The 12363-nt window shown below is 43.3% G+C and overlaps 1 protein-coding gene across 3 annotated transcripts in view; it reads left to right on the top strand.

Moving 5' to 3' along the window:
- LOC110536222 (polypeptide N-acetylgalactosaminyltransferase 9) overlaps positions 1–12363 on the top strand; it is a 129965-nt gene that overhangs the window by 16570 nt on the left and 101032 nt on the right. For all 3 annotated transcript variants that reach the window (XM_021621859.3, XM_021621858.3, XM_090190963.1), the window contains one exon: positions 6075–6258. In XM_021621859.3, coding sequence (XP_021477534.1) covers positions 6089–6258 — 170 coding nt within the window. In that variant the 5' untranslated portion in view covers positions 6075–6088. The remainder of the gene's footprint in view (positions 1–6074; positions 6259–12363) is intronic.

Here is a 12363-nt window from a genome sequence, read left to right as displayed (position 1 = left end):
GCTTACTATATTTATTTATAAATGTTCCTAATATTAAGCACATTGCTTATATTTACAACAGCCTACCTGGCTGGCATGTAAATGAACCACGTGAAATCTGTCCTCCATTCGCTATTTAAGTGCATAGATGACATGGATTTTTTCCCACTGCCCCTTTTTCGATACAGGTGCATGATAATGGTCCATTCTAAATCAAAACTAATTTCCCACATATATTATTTAGTATATGTAAAGACAGGATTAGATCAAGAATAGTCTGATGGGTGATAATATTAGCCTATCACTTGTGAATTATACAGTTGAAGTCGGAAGTTTACTTACACTTAGGTTAGAGTTATTAAAACTAGTTTTTCAACCACTCCACACATTTCTTGTTAAGAAGCTATAGTTTTGGCAAGTCGGTTAGGACATCTACTTTGTGCATGACACAAGTACATTTTCACAGACAATTTATTTAACTTATAATTCACTGTATCACAATTCCAGTGGGTCAGAAGTTTATATATACTATGTTGACTGTGCCTTTAAACAGCTTGGAAAATTTCAGAAAATGTTATGGCTTTAGAAGCTTCTGATAGGCTAATTGACACAATTTGAGTCAATTGGAGGTGTACCTGTGGATGTATTTCAAGGCCTACCACCAAATTCAGTGCCTCTTTGCTTGACATCATGGGAAAATCAAAAGAAATCAGCCAAGACCTCAGAAAAAAATTGTAGACCTCCACAAGTCTGGTTCATCCTTGGGAGCAATTTCCAAACGCCTGAAGGTACCACGTTCATCTGTGAAACCAATAGTACGCAAGTATAAACACCATGGGACCAGGCAGCCGTCATACCACTCAGAAAGGAGACGTGTTCCCTCTCCTAGAGATGAACGTACCTTGGTGCGAAAAGTGCAAATCAATCCCAGAACAACAGCAAAGGACCTTGTGAAGATGCTGGAGGAAACAGGTACAAAAGTATTTATATCCACAGTAAAACGAGTCCTATATCGACATAATCTGAAAGGCCGCTCAGCAAGGAAGAAGCCACTGCTCAAAAACCGCCATAAAAAAGCCAGACAACGGTTTGCAACATGGGGACAAAGATTTTTGGGAGAAATGTACCCTAGTCTGATGAAACAAAAATAGAACTGTTTGGCCATAATGACCATTGTTATGTTTGGAGGAGAAATGGGGAGGCTTGCAAGCTGAAGAACACCATCCCAACCGTGAAGCATGGGGGTGCTAGCATCATGTTGTGGGGGCGCTTTGCTGCAGGAGTGGTGCACTTCACAAAACAGATGGCATCATGAGGAAAGAAAATTATGTGGCTATATTGAAGCAACATCTCAAGACATCAGTTAAAGCTTGGTTGCAAATGGGTCTTCCAAAAAGACAATGATCCCAAGCATATTTCTAAAGTTGTGGCAAAATGGCTTAAGGACAACACAGTCAAGGTATTGGAGTGGCCATCACAAAGCCCTGACCTCAATCCTATAGAAAATTTGTGGGCAGACCTGAAACGGCGTGTGCGAGCAAGGAGGCCTACAAACCTGACTCAGTTACACCAGCTCTGTCAGGAGGAATGGGCCAAACTTCACCCAACTTATTGTGGAAGCTTGTGGAAAGCTACCCAAAACGTTTGACCCAAGTTAAACAATTTCAAGGCAATGCAACCAAGTACTAATTGAGTGTATGTAAACTTCTGACCCACTGGGAATGTGATGAAAGAAATAGAAGCTGAAATATATCATTCTCTCTACTTTTATTCTGACATTTCACATTCTTAAAATAAAGTTGTGATCCTAACTGACCTTATCACAGGGAATGTTTTACTATGATTAAATGTCAGGAATTGTGAAAAACTGAGTTTAAATGTATTTGGCTAAGGTGTATGTCAATTTACGACTTCAACTGTATATTATCACTTGTGACTGATGCTCAGCATAAAAAAACTGTGCAATTTTTTGCAACTTTGTCTAATCATAGTTGCACACCTCATGTAGCCTAGCTCTATGTTTTGATAAGATTTGTATTACAACTTAAGTTGCCAAATGACTTCTTAAAAATAAGCACATTAATCAGCTTTACAAGGGGTGTAGAGCCTAACTGGCATACATAAGCATCGCATGAGTTTCAAGTTTGGGGAAGATCATTTTCACATATAAAATGCACTTTTATAATAAAAGCATTACATGCATAATTGCATTTGCCGTCAATTTTGATAATGGTGTTTTCTGCTAATGGACGTTCGCACTTATCGCCTACTACCATGTGTGCATTGCTGCACTTATAATGTGAAGAAATAGCCTAATAGTTAATCAACATTTTGAGCTAAACGTTCTGATCTGTTGCGTCAGCCACATTATGTAAAAAATGTTTTGCTGATGCTAGTGGTTGTATTAATCTGGGATCTATTCATGGGGGATTGACATAGGCTAGTGCTTTTGCTGTACGTTAGGCCTTCTCATCTTGTTGGCTGACAAAAAGTAAATGTGGACAGTTCTTCCAACATCTTCAATATGCACCTCGGAATTGGATAAGGACCCGCGCAGTTGCGTCCCCGATGTGTCTGTCTTCACTTGTAGCCTGTGAGAAAGACCTGATCATGTGATGGAGAGCCATGTGAGTGAGAGCTGATTCGGGGTGCTCAGCACTCAGGGAGAGTGGCCGCAAAAAGCATGGATTTTTTTAGGGTGCATTACGGCCACACAAAGGGTATGTCACCGTGAAATTCTAGGAGTTATCAAGTGCTTGTCAAATTGGGAATGAGTTACTGATGTAGTGTGTACAGCCTGCGCAAAAAACTAAGCAGATTTCATGCCTTTCAACCAACTTTTTTCAAATCTTCATGATTCGCATCATGCAGCCTTACAATGTATTAAAAATCAAAACATGTAGCCCAATGTTTGTAGAACAATTAAAGTTACATGAATAACTCTAAATTAAGCACCTATTTCTTTGTTAAACGCTCAACACAGAATAGCCGTATGTGTGCACCCCCTCAAATCGTTTGGAGAAAATGTCCTTTCTATTTGATTCAGCTTTGTTCAATTGTATTCTTCTTCTTGGTTGGCTAAATGAACTAGTGTAGTCCACAGCCATTTGGCATAGCCAGATCAGGCTTTTAGGCTATGTGTGGAAGCCAGGAGATGCTAAATGTGTTGATGTTAATTAACTTTTAATTACTGAGAGACCGACAGTTATTTGCTTGACAATCACCAGCTGACACAATTTTGTGACCGCCACAGCCCTACCAAAAGGACTCTCAGACCACGAGAAACAAGATTCTCTGGTCTGATGAAACCAAGATTGAACTCTTTAGCCTGAATGCCAAGTGTCAAGTTTGGAGGAAACCTGGAACCATTCCTATGGTGAAGCATGGTCATGGCAGCATCATGTTGTGGAGATGTTTTTCGGCGGCAGGGACTGGGAGACTGCTCAGGATCGACACAAAGATGAACGGAGCAAAGTACAGAGAGATCCTTGATGAAAACCTGCACTCAGGACCTCAGATTGGGGCGAATGTTCACCTTTCAACAGGACAACAACCCTAAGCACACAGCCAAGACAACACAGGAGTGGCTTTGGGACAAGTCTCAATGTCCTTGATTGGCCCCCCACATACAGGTGTGCCAAGCTTGTAGTGTCATACTCAAGAAGACTCAAAGCTGTAATTGCTGCCAAAGGTGCTTCAACACAGTACAGAGGAAAGTGTCTGAATACTTATGTAAATTTGATATACCCATTTTTTATTCAAAATAAATGTGCAAAAATGTCTAAAAAACAGATTTTCTCTGTCATTACAGGGTTTTGTGTGTTGATTGATGAGGGAAACAACTATTTAATCAATTTTAGAATAATGCTGTAACATAACAAAATGTTGAAAAAGTCAAGGGGTCTGAATACTTTTCGAATGCACTGTTGTAATGTGTACGCTGGGAGTCGGGAAGCAAGTACAGGGAGTGCAAATTTTATAATAAATAGAACATAGTACAAAAATAGAAACACACGAAAAGCTTACAGACATGAAACAATAACAGAGTCAATAACTCCTGGGAAAGAACCAAAGGGAGTGACAGATATAGCGGATGTAATCAGGAAGGTCATGGAGTCCAGGTGAGTGTCATGAGGTGCAGGTGCGCGTAACGATGGTGGAAAATGTACGTAATGATGTGACAACTGGTGACATCGCGTTCCAGAGAGGGGAGCAGGAGTAAAAGTGACAATACCCCCTCCCTGAAGCGCGGCTCGAGCCGCCAGATGACGCCGACCAGAGGGATGGTCTCGAGGACCAGGAGTGGGCCAGTCGCTTTTGCTAAGGCGCGGGAATGTGTAGAGACAGCTGAGGTGCGGGAGCCTGACGAAGCGGCTGAGGCATCCCCGGTTGCTTCGGCAGCGGCACTTGGACCCGACAAGTACTGGTTACAACTGTACAGTCGTCCAGAACAGCTGGTGCTCTTATGCATGGTTCAGTGTTTCTTGCCTCAAAACGAGCATTGAAGGCATTTAGCTTGTCCGGTAGGCTCGTGTTACTGGGCAGCTCTTTGCTTTCCCTTTGTAATCCGTGATAGTTTGTAAGCCCTGCCACTTCCGACAAGCTGGTAGTATTCGATCTTAGTCCTTTATTGATGGTTCGTCGGAGGGTGTAACAGGATTTCTTATAAGTGTTCGGATTAGTGTCCTGCTCCTTGAAAGCAGCAGCTCTAACCTTTAGCTCAGTGCGGATGTTGCCTGTAATCCATGGCTTCTGGTTGGTCACTGTGGGGACAACGTTGTTGATGCACTTATTAATGAAGCCAGTGACTGATGTGGTAAACTCCTCAATGCCTTCGGATGAATCCCGGAACGTATTCCAGTCTGTGCTAGCATAACAGTAGTTTAGCATCCACTTCATCGGACCACTTCCATATTTAGCGTGGCACTGGTGCACTGTTTGAGGATAGAGTTATGGTCCGATTTTTGTAGGCCGGGGGTGTCACGATTGTCTAATTAGTGGACCAAGGCCCAGCGTACGTAGAGTTCCACATATTTATTAAATTAAACTCACAAAAACAATAAAGAGCAACAAAACATGACGTTCTGTAGAGCTCACAGGCATCAACACAAAAACAAGATCCCACAAAAACCAGTGGGGAAATGGCTGCCTAAATATGATCCCCAATCAGAGATAAACAGCTGCCTCTGATTGGGAACCATACCAGGCCAACATAGAAATAAATTCACTAGATCACCCACCCTAGTCACACCCCGACCTAACCAAAATAGAGAATAAAATGGCCCTCTATGGTCAGGGCGTGACAGGGGGAGAGCTTTGTATGCATCTCTGTGTGTTGAGCAAAGGTGATCTAGAGTTTTTTTCCCTCTTGTTGCACAGGTGACATGCTGGTAGAAATGAGGTAAAATGGATTTCAATTTGCCTGCACTAAAATCACTGGCAGCTAGTTCTAATTGTAATTAGGTTAACCGAAAGATTATCTTCTGTTCTTCTCCAAATAAGGAGAATTCCAACAGTGGTTTTAGACCTGATATCCTGTAAAATGAACAATACCATGGCAATGTACACATCTGTAATTTAATACTTGTGCCATACAAATGTTAATCGAAACATTATACTGTATGTATCTCAGTCTTGCAATACCACTGCTTCTTCTCTGTTCCTTGCTCTGCTCTGTCATCTTGAGAAATCCATGTCCAGGTTGGTATTTGCAGCACCTCCGTAGACAGACAGAGTAATGATGTCCTACAGAAGAGCCTTGCCGAATCTAAGGGCTGTCACCCTCTATGATCCTCACAGCCCATGAATGTCAATCAGCTGTCCCTCTGCATGGCCTCTTCTCTCACCTATCATTGTCTCTCTCTCTCTCTCTCTGTCTCTGTCTCCCTGTGTGTGTGTGTGTGTGTGTGTGTGTGTGTGTGTGTGTGTGTGTGTGTGTGTGTGTGTGTGTGTGTGTGTGTGTGTGTGTGTGTGTGTGTGTGTGTGTGTGTGTGTGTGTGTGTGTGTGTGCGTTTGTGTGTTTGCGCGTGTGTGTACATTCATGTCTGCATGCGTGTGTGCCTGCATGTGCCTTTGTGTGTGTGTGTGTTCTGCAGGTCTGGCTAAGCCCATGGGGCTGGTGGAGGGGCCTGGAGGTCTAGGCCAGGGAGGAGCAGCTGCTACTCTGGGGGACGACAGCCATGTTGACGGGGAGGGGAAGTACGAGGACTATGGCTACAATGCCCAGCTCAGTGACCGCATCTCCCTGGACCGCAGCATCCCCGACTACAGACCCAAAAAGTAGGATTCATTTTATTAATTAATTTATGTATTATTTATTTATTTGTGCTAAGAAAAAATATTACTGTTGCTATGTATCTCTCTAACTAAGGTGCGTGAATAGAGGAGAAAACTGAGTGTATTTATTATTTATTATTTCAGAGAAGTACAAGTGAAACAGACAACAGAGTTTCAATAAAGTAAATAGTGCAGGTTAGGTTTGTCTCCCTAGCTAGGCCACTGCAGGCTGCATCAGCATCCAGGGCAGCTCAAAGCACAAACAGGACCGGCGGCATACAAAGGAAATTGCATAAAACACGAGTAAGCCTTACATGAAATACATTGTGCCAGACAGCAAGAGATGATGTTGATAGTGGGGCGGCAGGCTAGTTCATAATGCAGTAAAAGAAAGAAGTCCAGCAGTATTTCTTATAAGAGAGACCGTGGATACCCCATTGGGAATATTAATGGTCTTTTTCAAATTAATTTCATATTTAGAATGTAGGACTACATCTCCGATACAATGACTGGGAGCACATAATAAGGCCTGCCACTGGCGTTTAGATCAGCCTGTGTCAAAGAACAAAAACAGACAGAGAGAGACTCAGGGAGGAAATCTAACAGCCAGAGTCTTCTTTGCACTTTGCCAGTGATAACAATTCATTGAAATCCACACCACTTTGTTCTACCCTATCCCTTTCTTTCATGCTGAAAAATCAACGAAAGGAGAGAGAGTAAAAAGAAAAGTTACTCATTAATAATACCAGCTGAAAACTGCTTGGTGGAAAATAGGATTTTAGGAAATGGTTCTTTATGAAGAGGATAATGTCTACAGGAAGTCAGTGTTAGCGGTTTGATAATGTCTACAGGAAGTCAGTGTTAGTGGTTTGATATAAGGTCTACAAGAAGTCAGTGTTAGCGGTTTGATGTCTACAGAAATTCAGTGTTAGTGGTTTGGCTAAACCGGTTATCTCCATGTTGTTGTTTACTCTCTAGTGATAGATGCAGTCAGTCCTGTGTTTTGACACTCGGCTCTACGTTATGTATACCCTGTGGAAATAATGATACATGCAGGTCCATGCTGTGTGTCTGTGTGTGGGTGTGTGTGTGCGTGTGTGTGTGTGTGTGTGTGCGCGTGTGTGTGTGTGTGCGTGTGCATGTTTGTGTGTATCTGTCCTGGCATTAGAACTGAACGACCTGCCTCTATTTTAATTTAACACAATTGTTCACTCTTCCGTTAACAAACCTATGCTCAGAAAGGTAGCCCATATTGAGATGTAGACAGATCATTCCAGAATGTGAAACCCTCCCCAAAGCAAAGCAGTTCATAATAGCCATACTGTAGACACACTGTTAGATGAACATACAGTGAGCCTCATATGCATAAAGGAAATCAATATGTTTAGCTTAAAGTATTCTTGTCTTACGGTGCTGCATAACATTGGTACAAAAGCTGAAGAACATACGCACATCCAGGTACTTTCTGCAGAAGCTGGAGTTGTAGGAAAACTCATGGAAAACAGAAAGGAAAACATCGCACACTGCTGCTCATGCTCCCAGGTGATATTTATTTACAACGTTTCGACCCTTAGGTCTTCATCAGGCATCCATATCCCAGGTGGGAGTGGAAGGTCCTATACATAGGGTCATTACTCAATGACATCACTTCCTGAAACAGGGGGTTTAAAACATTATATTGGCCCTGCACCTTGAATGACCTTGTTGGGGTAGTTAATTAGACAAGTAGCAAGATGTCTACTGAGCGAAACAAGACAAGTACTTTAATTGTAATCAAAACCTGGGTTAGGGCTAATTTCATATTATGTGAGTTTATGGCATTGCAGATTGGATTGAATTGAGCTGTGCAGAAACAATGTAAGACACACCTTCAATACACTGACACCATTTCCACCCTATTGATCCAAGCCAAGCCCATCTGTACTGCATTGGCCTGCTTATGCATTCCCCTTGGTTTCTGAAATATTGCTAGAAAGAACAATGTGAAAAAATACCCCAGCCAACACAGTAGGATTGGGGTCGGTAGGATAGTGTGGAAAGACTAACATAAGACACCTCTGATCTAGTACCGTAATTGCACAGGAGTCATTGAGCAGAGAGGTGTTTGATGACCGCAGGGAGGCTGGGTGGGATGATTGAATGATCTCTACATCCTCACTCCTCATCCCCTCCGTCTCTGTATCCATTAGATGTGATCTAGATCTTCTCCTTTTGTAGGATTTTAAGACCTACCAGCCAATCTATTCATATTAATTACTACTAACAGCTCATGGTCAAATTAGGATTTATCAAGAGCGACCATTTCCAGGGACAAACTCTATTATCCCTATTCAGTGGTCTGAGCTTTATGATGGCAATCCTTCCAGCTGTGACATTTTCTAATGGTGATCCAGAGGAAGTTAACTAGAGGCTTTATTATCCCAACCAGGAGCTGCTGGGTGGCCTGTAGCACAATGCTTCAATAATAAGTCTTAAAGAAGGATGGTGAATAATATTTACATCATTTAGTAGACACTCTTATCCAGTGTGACAGTAGTGAGTGCATACATTTTCATTCATACTGGTCTCCTCGTGGGAATCAAACCCACATCCCTGGCGTTGCAAGTGCCATGCTCTACCAACTGAGTCACAGGGGACCACAATGTACTAGCTAGCACCTGAGCTTCACAGAGGGCAGAAAAGAATAGCGTCTGAATGAGAAGGAAAATTAAAAACATTTCTAGCCTATACCTCACAGTCAATATGAAAATGCAATTTCCTTGCTGTTAGCTCTCTGTTGCTCTCTAGTTTCCCTCTTTACCCCCTGATCATTCCAAATGAGACATTATACAATATTTTCTATTTCAATTAATCTGTATCATTTGTAATCAAGACATGTCACGATATTGATTTTCACACCTGGATTGGGCAATAATGGAGCCGGAGGAGATGGCTGCCGTTTTACTGTCCCTTAACCAATTGTGCTATTGTGTGTGTTTTTTTACATTATTTGTAACTTACTTTGTACATAATATTTCTGCCACCGTCTCTTATGACTGAAAAGAGCTTCTAGATATCAGGACAGCGATTACTCACCCCGTACCGAAGAAGATTTTTTCTTTAACGAGTCGGACGCTAAGGATTTACTTTAGACCTCTGACAATGCCCTCATCCTAGGCATTTGCTGGAGAAGGAGACGGAGATATCAGCAATGTAGGTCTGGGGGCCTTGTAAGGTTCCGAAGGCGAGTTGCTAATCTGCCTTTACTATCGGTCCTCTTAGCCAACGTACAATCTTTGGACAATAAAATAGACGAACTTCGAGCATGTACAGTATATCCTACCAACGGGACATTGAAAACTGTTATATCTTATGTTTCACCGAGTCGTGGCTGAACGACGTCATGAATAACATACAGCTGGCAGGTTTTACACTTTTTTTGGTAGGATAGAACAGCTGCCTCCTAAGACAAGGGGTGGCGGTCTGTGTATATTTGTAAAAAACAGCTGGTCTCAAGGTTTTGCTCGCCTGAGGTATTGTATCTCAAGATAAGCCTAGACCACACTATTTACCAGGAGAGCTTTTATCTATATTCTTCGTAGCTGTCTATTTACCACCACAAACCGGTGATTGCACTAGGACCGCATTCAATGAGCTGTGTATGGCCATAAGCTAACAGGAAAATGCTCATCCAGAGCCGGTGTGCCTAGTGGCCAGGGACTTTAATGCAGGGAAGCTTAAATCTGTTTTACTTAATTTCTACCAGCATGTTAAATGTGCAACCAGAGGGGAAAAAAACTCTAGACCACCTTTACTCCACACACAGAGATACGTACAAAGCTTTCCCTCACCCTCCATTTGGCAGATCTGACCATAATTCTATCCTCCTCCTTCCTGCAAAAACTAAAGCAGGAAGGACCAGTGACTCGGTCTATAAAAAATTGGTCAGATGAAGCAGATGCTTTTTTTGCTAGCACAGACTGGAATATGTTCTGGAATTCTTCCGATGGCGTTGAGAAGTACACCACATCACTTCACTGGCTTCATCAATAAGTGCATCGATGAGGTCGTCCCGACAGTGACTGTACGTACATACCCCAACTAGAAGCCATTGATTACAGGCAACATCCGCACTGAGCTAAAGGGTAGAGCAGCCGCTGTCAAGGAGCGGGACTCAGAAGCTTATAAGAGCGGAACTCGGAAGCGGGACTCCGAAGATTATATAAGTTTATATAAGAGCGGGACTCGGAAGCTTATAACCCGGAAGCTTATAAGAAATCCCGCTATTCCCCCGACGAACCATCAAACAGGCAAAGCATCAATACAGGACTAAGATTGAATACTACACTGGCTCCGACACTTGTCGGATGTAGCAGGGCTTGCAAACTATTACAGACTACAAAGGGAAGCACAGCCACGAGCTGCCCAGTGACACAAGCCTACCAGACAAGCTAAATATTTCTATGCTCGCTTCAGTGCAAGTAACACTGAAACATCCATGAGCGCATCAGCTGTTCTGGACGACTGTGTGATCACGCTCTCCGTAGTCGATGTGATTGAATGATCTTTACATCCTCACTCCTCATCCCTTCCGTCTCCGTCCGACATTTAAACAGGTCAACATTCACAGACAGATTACCAGAACGTGTACTCCGAGCATGTGCTGACCAACTGGCAAGTGTCTTCACTGACATTTTCAACCTGTCTGTGACTGAGTCTTTAATACCAACATGTTTCAAGCAGACCACCATAGCCCCTGTTCCCAAGAACATTAAGGTAACCTGCCTAAATGGCTACCGACCCTTAGTACTCACATCTGTAGCCATGAAGTGCTTTGAAAGGCTGGTCATGGCTCACATCAATACCATTATCCCAGAAACTGTAGACCCACTCCAATTTGCATACCAATCCAACAGATCCACAGATGATGCAATCTCTATTGCACTCTACACTGCCCTTTCCCACCTAGACAAAAGGATGGCTATGTGAGAATGCTATTCATTGACTACAGCTCATCGTTCAACACCATAGGCCCCTCAAAGATCATCGCTAATGACCCTGGGACTAAACACCTCCATCTGCAACTGGATCCTGGACTTCCTGACATGCTGCTTCCAGGTGGTAAGGGTAGATTTTGCCATGCTGATCCTCAACACGGGGGCCCCTCAGGGGTGTGTGCTCTGTCCCCTCCTGTACTCCCTGTTCACTCATGACTGCATGGCCAGGCACGACTGCAACACCATCATTAAGTTTGCCGATGACACAACAGTGGTAGGCCTGATCACCGACAACGATGAGACAGCCTATAGGGAGGAGGTCAAATTCTTGGCCGTGTGGTGACAGGACAACAACCTCCCCCTCAATGTGATCAAGACAAAGGAGATGATTGTGAACTACGGGGAAAGGAGAACCGAGCACACCTGCATTAACATCGACGGGGCTGTAGTGGAGCAGGTTGAGAGATCACCAACAAACTATCATGGCCCAAACACCCTAAGACAGTTGGAAGAGGTCACGACAAAGCCTATTTAGGAGACTGAAAAGATTTGGCATGGGTCCTCAGATCCTCAAAACGTTCTACAGCTGCACCATCGAGAACATCCTGACTGGTTGCATCACTGCCTGTTATGGCAACTGCTCGGCCTCCGATTGCGAAGGCACTGCAGAGGGTAGTGCGTACGGCCCAGTACATCACTGGGGCCAAGCTTCCTGCCATCCAGGACCTCTATACCAGGCGGTGTCAGAGGAAGGCCCTAGAAATTGTCAAAGACTCCAGCCACCCTGGTCATAGACTGTTCTCTCTGCAACCGCACGGCAAGCAGTACCAGAGCGCCAAGTCTAGGTCCAAAGGGCTTCTTAACAGCTTCTACCCACAAGCCATAAGACTCCTGAACAGCTAATCAAATGACTACCCAGACTTTTTGCATTGCCCCTCCCCCCTTATTTTACGCTGCTGCTACGTTCTGTTTATTGTCTATGCATAGTGACTTTAACTCTACCAACATGTTCATATTACCTCAATTACCTCAACTAACCGGTGCCCCCGCACATTGACTCTGTACCGGTACCCCTTGTATATTGTTACTTTTATTTTAAAAAATGTACTTATCTATTTTTTACTTAACACTT

The sequence above is a fragment of the Oncorhynchus mykiss genome, chromosome 11 (genome assembly GCF_057628025.1).
Source record: "Oncorhynchus mykiss isolate SJ-2025 chromosome 11, ASM5762802v1, whole genome shotgun sequence".
NCBI lineage: Eukaryota > Metazoa > Chordata > Actinopteri > Salmoniformes > Salmonidae > Oncorhynchus > Oncorhynchus mykiss.
The sequence above is the reverse complement of the archived record's forward strand: the minus strand, read 5'-3'. Positions and strand labels throughout refer to the sequence as shown.